The 18072-nt window shown below is 48.4% G+C and overlaps 2 protein-coding genes across 2 annotated transcripts in view; one reads left to right on the forward strand and one right to left on the reverse strand.

Annotated features, from left to right (window-relative positions):
* The window catches only part of LOC116481571 (COMM domain-containing protein 4), an 11802-nt gene extending 10219 nt beyond the window's left edge, over positions 1–1583 (forward strand). Inside the window, 1 exon segment of the mRNA XM_032174282.1 lies at positions 1564–1583. Coding sequence (XP_032030173.1) covers positions 1564–1583 — 20 coding nt within the window.
* A 1390-nt stretch (positions 1584–2973) lies between these two features.
* On the reverse strand, positions 2974–4916 carry LOC131381104 (putative GED domain-containing protein DNM1P34). Its single transcript, XM_058427198.1, has 3 exons — positions 4710–4916; positions 3734–3975; positions 2974–3037 (listed from the first exon to the last, which is right to left on the reverse strand). Exons 1-3 carry the CDS (start codon positions 4914–4916, stop codon positions 2974–2976), a joined length of 513 nt encoding a protein of 170 aa, XP_058283181.1.
* Positions 4917–18072: the final 13156 nt, after the last annotated feature.

Consider the following 18072-nt stretch of genomic DNA (forward strand, 5'->3'; position numbering starts at 1 on the left):
AAATGTAACTGCTATCTTAATGTTTTGAAATAAGTTATAACATTTTAAATATGAATACTGTAGTTTAAAAGAAAGAAACCAGGGGAAGGAAAAGTAAAGAAAGAAATCCCAATTCCAGTCCAAAGCTTTATTTGCCAAGTTTTCTTAGAATGACTTTTACCTATTTATGAATTCTTACAAACAGAATGTATAATGGAAATACTGACTTTTGCCTAAAGTGGCATTGTTGACTGCTGTGATGTTACTGTAATGTAATTATTAAATTGTTGCAAAGTGCTGTTTTTGCCTTAAAATTTTGTGTGTCTTGAAAACTATAGTATTAAATACTATAGCGTGCAAATAATGGGCACGCTTGGCATGAGATAATCTGTTTTTATTTTTACAAAATTGTAACCATATAAGTGTGTTTATTAAAAGAACAGTTATGGGATGAAAGAGTTATGGGATAAAAAATGTGGAAAAGTGTGTCAAAAAAGTAGAAAAAAGTTGTATGAAAAGTTATTTTAAAAGTTATGAAAAAGAAGTTACGAGATTAAAAAAAAAGTCACGGGATATAAATAAAAATAAATAAAAGCAGGCCCCTGTCAGCATAAGCCTGGGGAAGTGGGTCTGGAGTCTCCTCCCCCACCATGTCCCTACTACCCCTTCCCAGTCACCCCTTTACCATTAGGGTAGCAAGACAAGACCCCTGTCTAATGGGGGGAGGAAAACAGACCCTTTGCCACCTTGACCGGGGCTGAGTCCTTCAATTTCTGGATGATGCTGATTGTTATTGAAGAGCCAGAGGCTGGTGGAGTTGGTTTGTTTGGAGGAGGCCTGATGGCCTCCCTACTCTCACCAAAACAACTTTTCCCTCAGGGGGCTCCCATCTTCTTATTCAGAGAGGCAGCTAAGGCGGGACAGTGGGGCTAACTGTACAGCAGGCGAGGGCACGGGCTGCTGGGGTGGACCCCCTTCCCCAGTGTACATGTAGTATCTGTGTAACATTTTGTATATTCCGGGGGGTAGGGCCGCCCCCTGTATCGTACCTAATGGAGGTTGGAGCTGGCATATGGGGAGGAGGTTCTAATCATTATTTATGGCTGGGAAACATATTTATTGACAGCATTGGACAGAGGAAGGAGGTGGGGATGGGGTTGTGGCTCCCTGGTGATGCGACTCCTGTTTATTTTGCTTTTCATTTTGGAATAAATGGATTTAGCCATAGCGCTCAGCCTGGTGGGTTCCCGTTTCCCTCATTGGGTCCTGGAGTTTGTGCCACTGAATGAGGAGCCCCAGAGTGTCTGAGCATGTCCAGCTGGGCTGTTGGGGATCTTCCAGGCCTGTTACCTGTATGGTGCCTGGTGACACCTGGTGGATTTCACGGGGACTGCCGTGGTGCCTGTAGGGCACAGTCCAGCCCTGACAGCCAACAGGCTCAGAAGCCTGATGTAGCAGTGGCCGGGAAGACAGATACCAGCACCCAAGGGCACTGACTTCCATCCACCCCAGGCATCTTCCGTTCCATCCCCCTGCCTCCCTCCCCTGTCTGCACCTGGTGGCCTGTTCTGTCTGTCCCTCCAGTGCACCTGGTGGCCTGTTAGTGCTGGCTGCCCTGCAGGCTCCTCCAGGCTGAGTTCATGGCCCTGCCCCCTAGTGGCCAGAGCCGGCTTCACAGGATAAGAGCCAGCTAAGCTCCAGGGACTTTCCAGGAAAAGTGTCCCTTGGAAAGGATGTGCCCTTTTCACTCCTCCCAACAGCACCCTAGAAATGGCTTGGCCTTTCCCCTCCCCTGAGCTCCACAGAGAACACAGCCAGCAGAGGACACATTCCCTGTCATCCAGAAATGGGTTTGATTCTCAGCCGAGGGACAGCAGGACTGGTAGAGACTGTCAGGCCACACGGCTGCCTGCACAGCACCCCCATGCTTGGTGGGGGGTGGGAGGGATGGCGGGGGCTGGCTGTCCACAGGCCGGGCATGACAGGGAGGCTCACTGGAGGTGGCACACTTTGGAGGGGCAGTGTCAGGGGAGACCTTCCTCTTGTTGGGCCATAAGACTCCACAAGGACAGCATGGTGACTGATTCCCAGTGCTAGAGGCGAGGCGGTCGGCCATGTGTAGGTGTGCATATATCTATATATATATATGAGTATTTATAGATATTTGTAGAACAGGGCAGGGCATACCACAGGGGGCACAAGTTTTCAGCAACGGTCACACCTGGTTGTGTCAGCTCACCACTATGACAGGCTAAGTCACAGATGAAGGGGGCTGGCTTTGGGCTGGGGAGCCACTGTCAAGTCCAGGACACCCGCCCAGGCAGGCTTGGAAAGAGAGGCCTCCGAGAAGAGGAGGATCTGTTTAGAGGTCAAAGTGGGGCCTGGTGCTCTCAGGACAGGACGGACTTGCCTGACTGGATCAGCTGGCAGTTGGAGAGAAAGCAGAGAGAAAACGGGAGAGAGAAAAGTGAGCAGAGAGCTGGTGAAGCAAGCGCAGAGCACAGGCATGCTGCAGCAGCCGTGGGAGGACCGCAGAGGGGCGGGCACATGTTCAGGTGTGGCAAGGTTCCTGGAAAAGAGGGGCTGGAAGGAAAAGGGGAGGAAGATGGAGGGAGGAGCCAGAGCTTCACAGGTAGTGCCTGGGGGCTGCGGCGGCCCTCCCCAGCCCACAAACACTGGCCTCTCCCACGGCACCCAGGCAGTGCACCCACAGTTCAAACCAATGCTCAGCCCCCTCAGGCTTCCCTCTTCTCTTGTCACCCTCCCTTCCAACCCACTGGCCCAGGGCCACCTCTCACATTGGGAAGCCCCACCCAACAGCCACCAGGCCTGATAGAGGAGGAACACTGTTTTACCCAGGATGGTGAAGCTAAATGGGATGGATAGCTGGAGTGAGTGCCAGAGGCTCCTCTGGGTGGTCAGAAAGCCCAGAACCCTCTGAAAGGACCCTGGGGAAGGCAGGGAGGGCATATGCCACTGGCCATAGACTTAGGTCTAAGAGGGGATCCTCAGCTGGTTGCGAGGGGCTGCAGGTGGCATAGGTGAGGCTGGGCCCTTCCTGCTGAGAAAAGCAGAAGAGGGAGAGTCCATGGCAGAGGAGGTGGGAGGGCTCGCTAGGTAGAGCTTGGCTGGGCCAGCAGGCACTGTAGTCCCCTTGGCTGAATAGCACAGGTGACTCCTAGGAACAACAGGCCAAGGTGCGTGAGCCCGCTGGCCAGCGGTAGTGCTTCAGCAGGGTCCAGAGACCCTGCCTTCCGTCACATGCTAGCAGCTCTGATGGTGTTTGGGAGGGAGGGAAGGGGGCTGCGTGTTCCTGCCTGGCCTGTGAGGTGTGTTGTGGGATGACCATGTGTATGGGACTCTAAATATTTTACGCTAGATCACCACTGGATTGCCAACAGATAGAGGAGGTGGGACCCTGACTATCACCCCTGCTCCGCAGTAGATTTGGCTCTCGGCACTCCCAGGCTGGGAGCTGGATACCCTGCCCTGGCAGCATGACTCAGCCTGCACGACAGTTATGTTGTGCCCAGGATGACATTCCTAGGCCTCTGGCCGCCTCAGACTCCAGCCCCACACACAACGCCCTCCAAGTTCCCAGCCCCTACACCATAAACCACAAGATCTCTGCCCTCTGTGACGACTTCAGAGCGCACCATGTCTGCCTGCTTGGGCATGGAGCCTGTTCCAAGAGCCCACAGGCTCAGCCATGGTGGCTGGGCAGCTTTGGGGCCATGGGGGCCAGCCCTGGTACCTGCGTCCAGCTGGGACCCTCTGCACCTGCAACCAGGAGTAGTCCATGGGTCCCCATGAGCGTGCTGATGGTGGTCGTGTTGATGTCGCCGATGATGCTGGGGTGCCTTCCCTCAGCATGTTGTGCATGCGCAGCATCTCGTTGCACTGCTGTGCCTGCTCTGCTGACTCCTCCATCAGCATCTTCTTGTCCCCACGCAAGTACATGTTGGCCAGCAGCTCCGAGAAGATGAACTCCTTGGTCTGAGAGTGGGCAAAGAGGGAAGGAGGTTGGGACCTGATGCCTGTGCCAACCTGGCCACCCTGCCAGGCCCTGCTGGGACTGTGCACTGGACTTGGAGCCCCAAGTATGGCTTTTCATACATGGCTTCTACACTTAGACTCGAAGACCCGCCTCACCATCACCTTTTCTCACTCAGATGGGGACACTGAGATCCAGAGGAAAAGCCACCTGTCCAAGGTCACAGATCTGGGAGGGGACCCAGGACCTATTATGCCACCAGGGCACCTGTCTACTCAGTTTTTAATTTTTGGAGATAGGATCTCGCTCTATCACCAGGCTGGAGTACAGTTGGCAAGATCACTGCTCACTGCAGCCTCAACCTCCTGGACTCAAAGTGATCCTCCAAGGTTAGCCTGTCGAGCAGCTAGGACTACAAGCACATACCACCACCAGGCCCAGCTATTTTTAAAATTTTTTTGTAGAGACCAGGTCTCGCTATGTTGCCCAGGCTGGTCTCAAACTCGTGGGCTCAAGCGATCCTTCCACCTTGGCCTCCCAAAGTGCTGGGATTACAGGCATGGGCCACTGTGCCCAGTCTCACCTTATAGTTCTATGGGACAGCTCTGGTCTGGACCGTGCCTCTCTCTCTAGACCTGGTCTCATAGGGCTGGTTGGCATCTCCCCCAGGCCAACATGGCCACTGGTGTACCCCGTGCCACAGGAGCCGCCTGCACTCATGAGGCAGTGCATGCACATTGTTGATCATGAGGTGCATGGTGGTCTTGGGCATGAGACCAACCATGAGGTCCCCCACGGTCTTGTTGACAATGGCAACATAGGAGTCCACCAGGTTCCTGGTGGTCTCCATTTGCTGCTCCATCTGTGGGTCCATGGAGTGCGTGAAACTGTTCGAGCTATTCTCTTCGGCCTTGCTGGCCTGCCATGGAGAACACAAGGGCATCAGGGTGGCCAGACCATGTGGCCAGGCCATGCAGCCAGGCTCCCGGCACCCCCAGGATCTCAGCCCCTCCAAGCTTACCTGGAACATCGAGGCACAGGGAGAAGCAAATGACCAGAACACACACCCAGCTCCCCACACAATCTAGAGGGTTTCAGGTCTCTGCCTCTCAGGACCCCAGACTCCCCCGATTCAGCCTTGTCTTAGTTCTGACTCTAGTACCCAGAATTTGCCTCTATTTCCCAATCCAGAAATTGGAAAAGAACATCTCCAGGTCCCTTGCTTGAAGACCTGGCCAGAGCTGGTGCCAGGCTACAGACACCTGGCAGGAGGCAAGAGAAGGGCACACTCACTTTCCCCTTGTCCTGGGAGGCCCACACACCAAAATTGCCACCACTGCTGCCACCAGGGAGCATAGCCAAAGTAGACACACACAGGAAAAGGGGAAGGGTTGAGTGAACCTGGTACACTGCACCCCAACTTTAATGTGTTGATGAATTCAATTTGCTAATATTTTGTGGAGGATTTTTGCATCAATATTCATCAGTGATATTGGCCTGTAGTTCTCTGTTTTGGATGTATCTTTGGTTTTGGTATCAGGGTAATACTAGCCTTGTAGAATGAGTTTGGAATAGTTGGGTAAGCCTCTAGTTTTGGAATAGTTTGGGTAAGTATGGTATTAGTTCTTCTTTAAATGTTTGGTAGAATTCAGCGGTGAAGCATCAGGTCCCAGGCTTGTCTTTGCTGGGAGACTTTTTATTACCACTTCGATCTCATTATTTCTTATTGGTCTGTTCGGGTTTTGGATTTCATCGTGGTTCATTCTTGGGAGGCTGGACGTGTCTACAAATTTATCCATTTTTAGTAGGATAAATTTATCCATTTTTAGTAGGTTTTTCTATTTCTTTGCATATAGTTGCTTATAATAGACCATAGTGATCCTGTGAATTTTTGCGGTATCAGTTGTAATGTTTCCTTTTTCATCTTTGATTTTATTCACTTGGGTCTTCTTTTTGTCTTAGTCTTAGTTAGGCTAAAAGTTTGTTAATGTTGTTTGTCTTTTCCAAAAACCAACTTTTCTTTTCATTGATGCTTTTTCTTCATTTCAATTCCATTTATTTCTGCTCTGATCTTTATTATTTCTTTTCTTCTACTAATTTTGGGTTTGCTTTGCTCTTGCTTTTCTATTTCTTTAAGACGCATTGTTAGGTTGTTTATTTGATGCTTTTCTACTTTTTTAAAGTAGGTGTTTATAGCCATAAAGGTCCCTCTTAGTACTGCTTTTGTCGTATCCCATAGGTTCTGGCATGTTGTGTTTCCATTATCATTTAAGAAATGTTTCAATTTCCTTCTTAATTTCTTCATTGACCCACTGGTCATTCCAGAGCATATTATTTGATCTCCATGTGTTTGTATAGTTTCCAACATTTCTCTTGTTACTAACTTCTAGTTTTATTCCATTGTGATCACAGAAGGTGTTTGATATTATTTCATTTTTTTCTAATGTTTTAAGACATGTCGTGTGACCTAAGACATGGTCTGTCCTTGAGAATGATCCATGTGCTGAGAAAAAAAAAAATGTGTATTCTGTAGCCCAAGGGAGAAGACACCCACCCCCACTCTGCTGCAACACACAGCGCTCTGCTCAGGGATGGGGCAGTGGTGTGCTGTTGTTACACAAGGGGCTCTCTGTCGGGGAGGGAACAGAAGTCTGTTCTGTAGTGTTTGCCATTTTCCATGATGCAAATCTTCCATGGCTGATTTCAAGCTGCCAATATCTTCTCAGCCTGGCTTGTTTATACCCACCCTTGGGAAGGCTTTCCAGGTATTTGAAAGGATATGAGTGTTGTGATCTAAACTTTATCTTTATTAGGGGACACCCCAAGCCCAGTTATGCTAAGGTTCTTGCAGACTCAGAGGAACTGCCCTGATGGTCTCGGATAAGAACTGGAAGAATTCTCTGGGCTACCAGGCAGTAGAGACTCTTATTCTCTACCTGTAATTTCTCTCCAAAAAACAGTCTCTCTCTCTCTGTCTCTGTCTGTCTTCCTTCCTCCCTCCCTCCCTTTCTCTCTGCTGAGCCACTTGAAGCTGGGGGTGGGCTGACACAACATCCCTATGGCCACCACCACTGGGACTGCACTGGGTCAGACCTAAAGCCAGCAAAGCACTGGGTCTCACTCAGGGCCCACTGTCAACACTACCTGGCTATCATCTATGTTCACTCAAGGCCCTGGGGCTCCACCATCAGCAGGTGGCAAAGCCAGCCAGGCTTGTCTTTCCCTTCAGGGCAACGAGTTTCCTCAGGCCCTGGCGGGTCCAGAGATGCTGTCTGGGGTCAAAAACCTTAGAAACTTACCTGGTGCTTTATTCTAAGGCGGCTGAGCTGACACTGAAACCATGAGACAAAGTCCTTCCCACTCTGCCTTTCCCTTTCCACAGGCAGAGGAGCCCCACCCTGTGGCCACCACCACAGGCCCACAGGGAGTGCTCCCAGGCTACTGTGGATGTTCACTTAGGGCCCAAGGGCTCTTAAGTCACTTGTGGTGAATGCTTCCAGGCCTGGGGCTCATCCTTCAGGGCAGTGGGCTCCCTTCTGGCCTAGGGCAGGTCCAGAAATGCTGTCTAAGAGCCAAGGCCTAAAATCAGTGACCACAAGAGCCCATTTGGTGCTCTACCCCATTGTGGCCAGGCAGGTACCTAAGCTGCAAGACAAAGTCCCTTTTACTTTTCCTTCTGCTTTTCTCAAGCAGAAGAAATCTCTCACCACAGCCACCACAGCTGGGAATGTGCTGGGTCTCACCTGAAGCCAGCAACCTCGCAGGGGGAATGATTGGTAGAGACTACTATTCAGCCATCTTGCTCTGCCCCTCCTCCCTCACTTAACTTTACCTCCTAAGAGCCTGTTTCCAAATACAATCACATACAGGGTTAGGGCTCCAAGTATGAATTTTCAGGAGACACAATTGAGTCTATAGCATTTGGACTTGGGAAGAGGAACGAAAAGAACATGCACAGGAAGGTCACAGTGTAAGCAACAGTATGGAGGTGGGAAAATTCAGCTCATGGATAGGAAAAATTGATCCAAGTTGGCAGGGCCCACAGGGAGATGTGGTGGGGTGGTGAGAGGTGGCCACATCAAAAGAACCTTGAATCCCAGGCTGAGGTGGGAGGCATTTCCTGTTGTATACAAGGTGCCATGAGGTGGTGGGGAGGGTAACATGATGAAAAGACATTTGGGAGGATGGATCTGGCATCAGTGATGGGTGGGGGTAAGGAGTGAACAAAGCCGGAGGCCAGGAAACTGGACACACAGCCCAGAGTTCAGGCTTAGGCTGTTCAAATGTAGTTTCCACACTGAGTTCCCATGTGGATTTAAGCATGCAGGGGGTAGATGATTTGGAAAAGCAAAACCATTCTCTTCCCATTACCACACAGTTTCCCAGCTGAGTTCATCACCAGAGTCCTACACATCAAACAGTCGACCTTCCCCAAACTCTGTCCCTAGAAGCTGTGACCCAGAGGGAGCCCTTGTCCAGCTGTAGCCCAGGGACACTGCAGCCTGAGCAGGACTGTACCTGTTCCCTCCCAGGAGCCTCATCTCTGTCCGGCCTGGCTTTGGCTTCAAAACCTGCTAGGTCAGATTCATGAGAGCTCTGGCCTTCTTTGGTTTAGGGATTTTTAAATAGCTTTTTCAAGCAGGCAGTAGATCAACTCTGCTTGCTTACCTCTAAGAACTGGCTACAACTCACAGAAATCTATTATACTCATAGCTGTGGTTTGATTACATGGAAAGGAAACAGATTAAAATCAGCCAGGGGAAGAAAGGCGTAGGGCTGAGTCCAGGAGGGCACCAGGCATGGAGTGTCCATTATCCCTTCCCCATGCAGTCAGAACGCATTGCCCTCCCGGCTTTGCTATGTGCCAATACACATGGAGTATTCCCAGCCAATGAGGCTCCCTCAAGCCTCAGTGTTCAGGGTTTTTACTGGAACTTCATCACAGAGGCATGCTGGATTGTCCACGTGGATCCTCTCAGTTTCCAGTCTCCAGTCCTTCCAGGAGTGACCTAAAGCCCGGACTCTAAATCACATAGTTGCTTTTCCTGGCTTGGCTGGTCCCCACTCTAAATATTATTATTAGACCAGCCATCATGAGTCAAAATCCCCAGACAAAGATACTCCTATCAGGTATTACATGTTGCCGGTTATCTCCCAGGAGTCTAGGACAGAGGTCAGACCTCTTTTTGGTCAAGGATAACTTTTATTTGAAACTATACAACATGCCATCACTCTGTTATCCTATTCTTCAAAATAACCCTAATTGATGGGTAAGGATGTTTATTATTATAAACAAGATCTCAAGAGGGAAGACGCTTGGGCAAGGTTGCACAGTCGATCCTGGACTCATGGTACAAGACTCTTTCCACTCTCTGAGAGCCCTGAGTCCTGAGAAGATGGAAACAAGGTATGTATATGTGTGTATGTGCACGTGTGTGTGCACATGTGTTTGTGTGTGTAAATGTATATCTAATGAGTATGTGTGGATATGTGTATGTCTCTGTGTGTATACATTTGGATGTCTGTGTGTCTATATGCATGTTTGTGTGTGTGTGTGTGTGTGTGTGTGTGTACAGTGGTGCACTCCTGTAATGCCAGCTACTCAGGAGGCAGACAGGGGAAGATCACTTGAACCCAGGAGTTTGAGACAGAGAGAATATTTCAATGATCTTTTTCTTGCAGTTAGAAGGAAAAACCTGGGGCTGGGCATAAAGAGACAAAGCACAGCGTACAGAGGCAGAGAAATATCTAATAAAAACAAGTGACCAAGAATTAATTAGTTCATCTATAAAGAAATAGAGCACTTTAGCAGCAGATTAAAACTGGAAGATAGTTTCCTCTAGAACCCTGATAATCTTTGTGAGAAAACTGTTGGCCACATATGTTAATTGCAAAACTCACAAGGCCCTGTGCAACAGAACTGGAGAGTAAAACCATCTTTTTAAACTCACTATGTACAAGCAGCATTCAACTCTTTCTCAATTAAGATTTCACAAACCTACCTCCAGCTTCCAGATGGTGAGGGAAAGTGTGATGAGATTTTACGATAAATTGTGCCTGTCTCTGAGTCCATCCCTTCCCATTGAAGAGAAGGAAAATGAGGTGAGCACATTACAGCCCTGCCTGACAAAAGTCACAAGGGAAGCAAATGATTATTATTTAAAACCAGAGAGTCCTATAACTTATTCACGAATGCCACACATTCTATATCAGATCTTCCATTTCAATTTACTTGTATTCTTTGAAGCAAATTTATAAGATTCAAATTATTCAGAAAATGCTCCCAAGTAAATAGAAGAAAATACTTTAACCACATGAAGTATCATGCTACACAATATGGTGTGGTGGTGAAGGGTGCAGGCTCTAAAACCAGAAAACATGGGTTCAAGTCCTGGCCCTACCACCTTGGGAAAGTTACATGGTCTCTCTGTGCCTCCATTTCCCCATCTAAAATGTGGGGATGACAATAATAGTGTCTATTTCACAGAGTTGTTTTGATGAAAATAATATATATAAAGCACTGTGAACACCAGTTAGTGTTATATAAGTGTTTGCTATAGTTATTTTAACATTTCAGATTATAAATATCTACCCTGTTATTCAGATGACAAGCGTCCCTAAGCTGATGACATGATGAAGAGCTTTTGGGTTTCTTAATTTCCATCAGTTTTCTGAGGGAAAAAATACCACATGAAGAAGAGCAACTGAAGCAGGCGTGAGAAGGAAACTTGGCTTAAGATTGGGGGGCTTGGGTTTATTAGGCTTTTGTCTTCTAAAAATGTCCTAAGCTCCATTGATAAGAAGATGCTTAATATCAATCTAGCTAAAAAGGACCAATAGACCCCACAAGACACTGAGTTAGAGACAAAAATAGAAGGGTAATAAATGAAATATGGAAAACTACACAACCAGAAAAATAAACAACTACCAGTACCCAAAACGTGGCTAAATCTCACAGGATTATGTTGAATGAAAGAAGCCAGCCACAAACGCGCACACACTGAATGATTCCATTTATATGAAGCTCAAGAACAGGTGAAACTAATCCATGGTGACAGAGGTCAGGATCCTGGTTAACTTTGAGGGGACAGCAACTGAGAAGGTGCAAGAGGGAGCCCTCTGTGCTGATGGGAACATTCTGTATCTTGAGCTGAGTGGTGGTTACATGAGTGTGCACATATGTAAAGACTATGGAGTTGACCGGGCGCGGTGACTCACAACTGTAATCCCAGCACTTTGGGAGGCCTGGGCAGGTGGAACACTTGAGGTCAGGAGTTCAAGACCAGCCTGGTCAACATGGTGAAACCCCATCTCTACTACCATACAAACATTAGCCAGGCGTGGTGGCAGACGCCTATATGCCCAGCTACTCAGGAGGCTGAGGCTGGAGAATCGCTTGAACCCGGGAGGCAGAGGTTGCAGTGAGCCAAGATCTTTCCACTGCACTCCAGTCTGGGCAACAGAGCAAGACTCCATCTCAAAAACAAAAAACAAACCAAAAAACGATAGTACAAAGTTGTAACTTAAGGTATATGAACCTTATTGTATGTAAGATACTGTCTTAGTCCATTTGTGGTGTTATAACAAAATATCTGAGACTGGGTAATGGGTAAAGAATAAAAATGTGTTTCTCACAGTTCTGATGTCTGGGAAGTCCAAGATCAACGGGTCAGTGGGTTTGTGGTCTAGAAAGGGCTGCTCCTGCTTCCAAGATGGCACCTTGGTGGAAAGGATAGAAAAGCAAAAGAAGAAAACTGAGCTAGGTAGCTCCCTCAAGCCATTTCGTAAGGTCACTAATCCCATTCATGAGGGGGCTCCTCCCTTACGGCTTAGTCATCTCCTAAAGACTCCACCTCTTAATACTATCACATTGGGGTTTAAGTTCCAATATGAATTTTAAAGGAGACACGATCATTCCAACCATAGCAAATATGCTTTACTAAAAAGAAAAAGGAAAAGCTTGTCTCTAAACATAGTATTTTAAGAGTGTGTACCTACAACCCAATTTTCCACTTGCTTGATGACCATGAGTGTCATTCTTAGCTGAGAAAAGTTTCAGTAAATTATTTTTCTCACATCATCTATTAATATCTTATTAGGATAAAACCAAATTTCTAACCTGGATTTTAGGTTAAGATAGAAACCCATAGTCATTTGTTGCAATGTGAGAATGACAGAGAGAGATATTAACTAACAGAATCCAACTATAAAACTAAATTTAAGGGCACAATTCTCTACTAATGACTCCCCTAGACAAATCATTACTTGGATATCAATGAATCAACTAAAAATGGCAGTGAGAACAGTTCGAGTCCTTTTTGCAATGGATGGATGTTTACAAGACTATTAAGTGAAGAGGGTTTCAGAAACAAAGGGATAAACGGCATGCTAATTTGGGGTTGGAGTAATGAGATGATCTTGGAAATATAAGAATCCTGCTTAATGGGACTTGTCTACTTGCAATTCACTAAACCAATATACGTAAATTCAAAGAGACAAAGGAAATGAGCACTCAGAACAAAATTACAGGAATAGTTCCGGACGCAGTGGCTCACTCCTGTAATCCCAGCACTTTACACCTGCAGTCAGCATTGCAGACGATTGACCATGTTCACACCTGGCCAACAGGGAAACCTGTCTCAAAACAAAAAATGGTGATAAATTACAGGAATATATTTAGCAAAGAGGCACCAAAGTTAAGGGCCACTGTCCCACCTCTGACATCTTCTGACATCTTTAATTCTTGAGTAATGGGGATTGAAAGCCAGGGAACAGAGTCTTCTGACTGGAAGCTAAAACCAGGTTTTGGGGTAGGTTGAGAGAGACTGTTCAGACTCAAGATGCATGTTGCCAGATCAAAAATATCCCGATTGCAAGAGCATTTGCAAAGACAATGGTGCTCAGGGAAAGAGAATGCTGTGTGTTTAACAGGAAAAAAAATTAAAAGAATGGAAACAAGGAAGAAAAAGTGACCGGCAGGTAGGGTGACCATACGTTCTGGTTTGCAAGGTACAGCTAAGGTTATGTCTGCTGTGCCGGTGCAATTATTATAGTGCCCCTTTCACTCTCTGAAGTGTCTGGGTTTGGACGATAAAGCATACGATCACCCTACCAAAGACAGGAAATTAGCCAGAAGACCCATGTGCCCATTTTAAATGGTGTTGACTGATCTGCAGTCGCGCTCGTGCTACTGCCCAGCTGAGCGCTGGGCACCACCTCTCTCTCGCCCTACCCCGCCCTGCCTGGGTCTCCTGGAAGGCTGGAGTGGAACCCTCGGCTCCCGCGCTGCTCTGGTGCCACCTGCAGGTTATAGGGGGGAACTGCTTCTCCACCCCCACCCCGCTCTCCTCCACCCGGCCTCCCCACCCCAACCCAACCCTGTACAGCCTTGCCCAACCCTGGACAGCCTTGGACTTGGCCAAGACATTCAGAGCAAGTGAAGCCCTGGCTGGGGAGTGGATTGGACCCGACAGTGAAGCCCGCATTACAATCAGACCGCCCCAGTTTAAACTAACGAAGCCAAGCTCCTCCTCTTCCTACCCACCCCTGTCGTCTCACTTTGTAGACGGGAAACTGAAGTCTAATTCAGAATTTTCATTGGTAGTGTATCTGGAATTGGTGGGTTCTTGGTCTCACTGACTTGAAGAATGAAGCCGCGGACCCTCGCGGTGAGTGCTAGAGTTCTTAAACTCCGCGTGTCTGGAGTTTGTTCCTTCTGATGTTCGGATGCATTTGGAGTTTCTTCTTTCCGGTGGGTTCATGGTCTTGCTGGCTCAGGAGTGAAACTGCAGACCTTTGCCGTTGAGTGCTACAGCCCTTAAAGTCGCGCTTCTGGAGTTGTTCGCTCCTCCCGGTGGGTTCGTGGTTTCCCTGGCTTAAGATGTAAAGCTGCAGCCCTTCGCGGTGAGTTTTACAGCTCATAAAATCAGTGTGTACTTAGAGTGAGTAGTAGCAAGAGTTATCATAAACAACCACAAAACAAAAAAAACCACTCCACAACCCAGAACGGGACCGCACCACCCTTACCACTGCTGGCTCGGGCAGCCTGCTTTTATTCTCTTATCCAGCCCCACCCACATCCCGCTGATTGGTCCATTTTACAGAGAGCCGATTGGTCTGTTTTACAGAGAGCTGATTGGTCCATTTTACAGAGAGCCGATTGGTCTGTTTTACAGAGAGCTGATTGGTCCATTTTGACAGGGGGCTGATTAGTGCGTTTGCAATTCCTGAGCTGGACACAAAAGTTCTCCACCTCCCCACTAGATTAGCTAGATAGAGAGTGTGGATTGGTGTATTTACAAATCCTAAGCTAGACACAGAGTGCTGATTGGTGCATTTACAAACCTTGAGCTAGATACAGAGTGCCGATTGGTGCATTCACAATCCCTTAGCTAGGCATAAAGGTTCTCCAAGTCCCCACCAGAGTAACTAGATACAGAGTGCTGGCTGGTGCATTCACAAACCCTGAGCTAGACACAGGGTGCTGATTGGTGTGTTTACAAACCTTGAGCTAGAGACAGAGTGCTGATTGGTGTATTTACAATCCCTTAGCTAGACATAAAGATTCTCCAAGTCCCCACCAGACTCAGGAGCCCAGCTGGCTTCACCCAGTGGATCCCGCACCGGGGCGGCAGGTGGAGCTGCCCGTCAGTCCCGTGCGCTGGCACTCCTCAGCCCTTGGGTGGTCGATGGGACTGGGCGCCATGGAGCAGGGGACAGCGCTGGTCCTGGAGGCTCGGGCCGCACAGAAGCCCACGGCGGGGAGGAGGCTCAGGCATGGAGGGCTGCAGGTCCCGATCCCTGCCCCGCGGGGAGGCAGCTAAGGCCTGGCGAGAAGTCGAGCACAGCAGCTGCTGGCCCAGGTGCTAAGCCCCTCACTACCTGGGGCTTGCGGGCCGGCGGGCCGGCCGCTGCGAGTGCAGGGCCCGCTGAGCCTACGCCCACCCGGAACTCGCACTGGCCCGCAAGCGCCGCGCGCAGCCCAGGTTCCCGCCCACCGGCTCTCCCTCCACACCTCCCCGCAAGCTGAGGGAGCCGGCTCCGGCCTCCGCCAGCCCAGGAAGGGGCTCCCACCGTGCAGCGGCGGGCCGAAGGGCTCCTCAAGTGCCGCCAAAGTGGGAGCCTAGGCAGAGGAGGCCCGAGAGCTATTGAGGGCTGCCAGCATGCTGTCACCTCTCAGTGGGATTGTGAAGCATACAGCTGGAGCCTCCCAGGTGCCATTCCCCACATCCGTCTTTCCCCTAACACTTTAAGGGTAGTGGAGAAGTAAGAAAGCTTAAGCTTACTGAGCTCCTACTGTGTACTAGCCAGAGTGGGCACTTTTCTCTTCAGCCTCGCAATTGATGGGAAATAGTGATTGTACAACTAGCATACAGGATCAGAGTGGGCTAGCGATGTGCTCACAGTCTCTCAGCTGAAACTGGAATCCAGGGGTCTTTGACTCTAAAGCTAGTGCTCATTTTAGGTCTCCAGCTTGAGCAATAGTTGCAAAATGCAAAGAGCACCATGAAAATCTAATATTGATCCATTTAAGACTGTATTGCAAACAGAAACATGGAGTGTCTTCGTGGGGGGTGACGGTGAGGTGGGGAGATTATCTCAGTTCTATGTAACCTGGGAACTCTCCAAGGAAAATGAATGCAGCATGACTGAGTGCAATTTGTCTGATAAAATCTGTCAGAACGTGGGGCCTTGTGGGTCCTGAGTGAAGGTAAGAACCCATAGTGCTGGATATTTGCTAAGGTGTTCTTTATAAAATTACTCAGGGCCTCAGGGCCTCCACCTTCTTCATGACCCTAGGTCCACTTGCCTCACCCTCCCAAAGTGCTGGGATTACAGGCATGAGCCACTGCGCCCAGCTGGTTGGTCTGACTTACTGTGCAATCTATCCACCCTGGGGTCAGCCAGGGCTTTAAGACTCTAGAACTGTAGGAGATAGTGCTCCTAAATTCCACCCCCAGGCCCTCTGCACTCAGTCTGAGATGAATGATTTCAGGAAATCAGACAAGCAACGCAGGATTTCACAATATCTCATACTTGTCTGACTGGCTAGCGTTTTGGAAAATTTCTGTGGTTAGCTAGCTAGCTTTTGTAATCTGCTTGGCAATCAAGTTTGGGATATTTATAATATTTATAAACTGAATTTAGCACAGTCCAGGCAGCTGGTCTTAGTTTAAGGAAGTTCCTTGAGCCAAGAATGAAGGAATTTTCCTCTCACTTGACAGCAAATGCATTTTGTAAGGGTGAATAGAGACTTCCAAACTTCCTGTTTTTTGTTTTTGTTTGTTTGGTTGTTTCATTTTGTTTTTGTTTGTTTGCTTTTAGTATGGGGAGAATCTGTTGAAATTCTAGACTCTTCTCTCAACAGAGTCTCCACAGGTATTTGCTTTATTCAGGTCCAGTGGGTCTGGAGCTGACATCTGGATTCAGAGACAAAAATAAATGATGGTACTGGCCTCATTCCTCCCCCAGCCCCAGGCTCAGCCTGTGCCCGTGCCTGGGACCAGGACCAAGGCCACTACAGGCGAGCGTGTCCTCAGAAACCTGGATCTCCATTCCCTTCCGTCTCCCTCCACCTGGCCCACCTAGTCTCCACCCACATAGAGGTGCAGCCTGCATCCCACCCACTCCTTCCCGTGACCACTTCTTACCTACATTATAACGGGGTGGGGCCTCACCCTAAATCATGCATTCTCAACAGAGGCATTATTACCCCACAGAGGATGAAAAGGCAGGGGAGGAAGGACAGTTGACCATTTTAGCTATTACCATGGTTTCTGACCCTCCAAAGGCTCACCGTCCATACATATGTCCACGTAAGGAAGAAGTAAAACCATCTCTATTTGCAGATGATGCGATCTTGTATCTAGAAAATCCTATGGAATGTACGGTGTATCTATGGTATTAAAATTTCATAGAGTGAGGCACAATTGGGAAAAAATGCTAAAAATGCTCCTTAAGAGGACAATAATAATAATTATAAAAAGGTCCAGAAACACTGCCCTAAACGAAAAAATTAAAAGCACAGGGACAAGAAGGTGGGGGTAGCTTCCAGGGACCTGCTTTCTGCATCACCTGAGACTGACAGCTCAGGAGAGCATGGAAAGGAGAGAAGGACAGACCAGGCAGCCTGCCCCCAACACATGGCCATGCGCTCCATGATGTGGGCCACAGATGGTGCCAGTCTAGACACAGGCTCCCCGCAGGCAAATCCCAGCTCTGCCACATGCAAGTTTAATGACCCTGACAAGGTACTCAGCCTTGCTGCTCTGCTGTGCTCCTCTGTGGGAGGAAGATGGGCTGTAACCACATAGGACAGTTGGGAAGATTAAAGAAGGTTACTTGTGCTAAATGGTGAAATGGTGTCTGGTACCCAGTTATCTTACCTGGTTGTCCCATGCTCTCTCTCCTGGGCAGGATTGCCCACTCCTTGGTCCCTCCAATCCGATTGGTGTACATTGACCTTGTTGGAGTTGTGAGCTCAGGCAGATCCCCTGCCAGGTGCTTCTAGAAGAGGATTTGGGGGGAAAGGCAGATTGAACTTGGGGTGCCTATTAGGGGGTTGAGAAGCTCCTGCCCATCTGTTCACAGTTCCATGGACTTTTCAGTTGCTAAAGTCACAAAGACTTGTGGCCTGAAGAGTGACTTTAACTCCATTTCTAACTAAATTCCTAACTCACCCCAATTCTAACTCAATTCCTAATTCCTAAGGTTTATTCTCAACCTTAAGCACCAGATGTGCCCCTCCATCTGATCTAATCCCAAATCCTAACCTGGGGCCTCCCCTGAACTTTAGCTCTAACCCTCACCCCGATTCTAAGCCCACCCCATCCTTACCCCGGTTCTAACTTGGGCCCTATCCTTAGCTGTAGAGCTCACCCTAAGTCCACTGGTAACCCAGTATTTCCCCAAATTAACAGGTCATTCACTTCCACAGTCATAAGTTTTGCTCTACTTGCATCCCTTCCGAGTATGGGGTTACTTACTATTTGTCCTAAGTGGATCTTTAAAGAATTCCACTTCAGCGTCATTTTGAGCAACTAGATCGCAGAAATCACATTTTTTTTTCTTTTGAGATGGAGTCTCGCTCTGTTGCCCGG

The sequence above is a fragment of the Hylobates moloch genome, unplaced genomic scaffold, assembly GCF_009828535.3.
Source record: "Hylobates moloch isolate HMO894 unplaced genomic scaffold, HMol_V3 SCAFFOLD_14, whole genome shotgun sequence".
Lineage (NCBI taxonomy): Eukaryota > Metazoa > Chordata > Mammalia > Primates > Hylobatidae > Hylobates > Hylobates moloch.

Coding starts and splice junctions, on each gene's coding strand:
- LOC131381104 (XM_058427198.1), bottom strand. CDS start 4,916: ATGCCCTTGTGTTCTCCATGGCAGGCCAGCAAGGCCGAAGAGAATAGC. Junction 3,976..4,709: donor TGCACCTCATGATCAACAAT/GTGCATGCACTG, acceptor GCCCACTCTCAG/ACCAAGGAGTTCATCTTCTC. Junction 3,038..3,733: donor AGGGTCCCAGCTGGACGCAG/GTACCAGGGCTG, acceptor TTTTCTCAGCAG/GAAGGGCCCAGCCTCACCTA.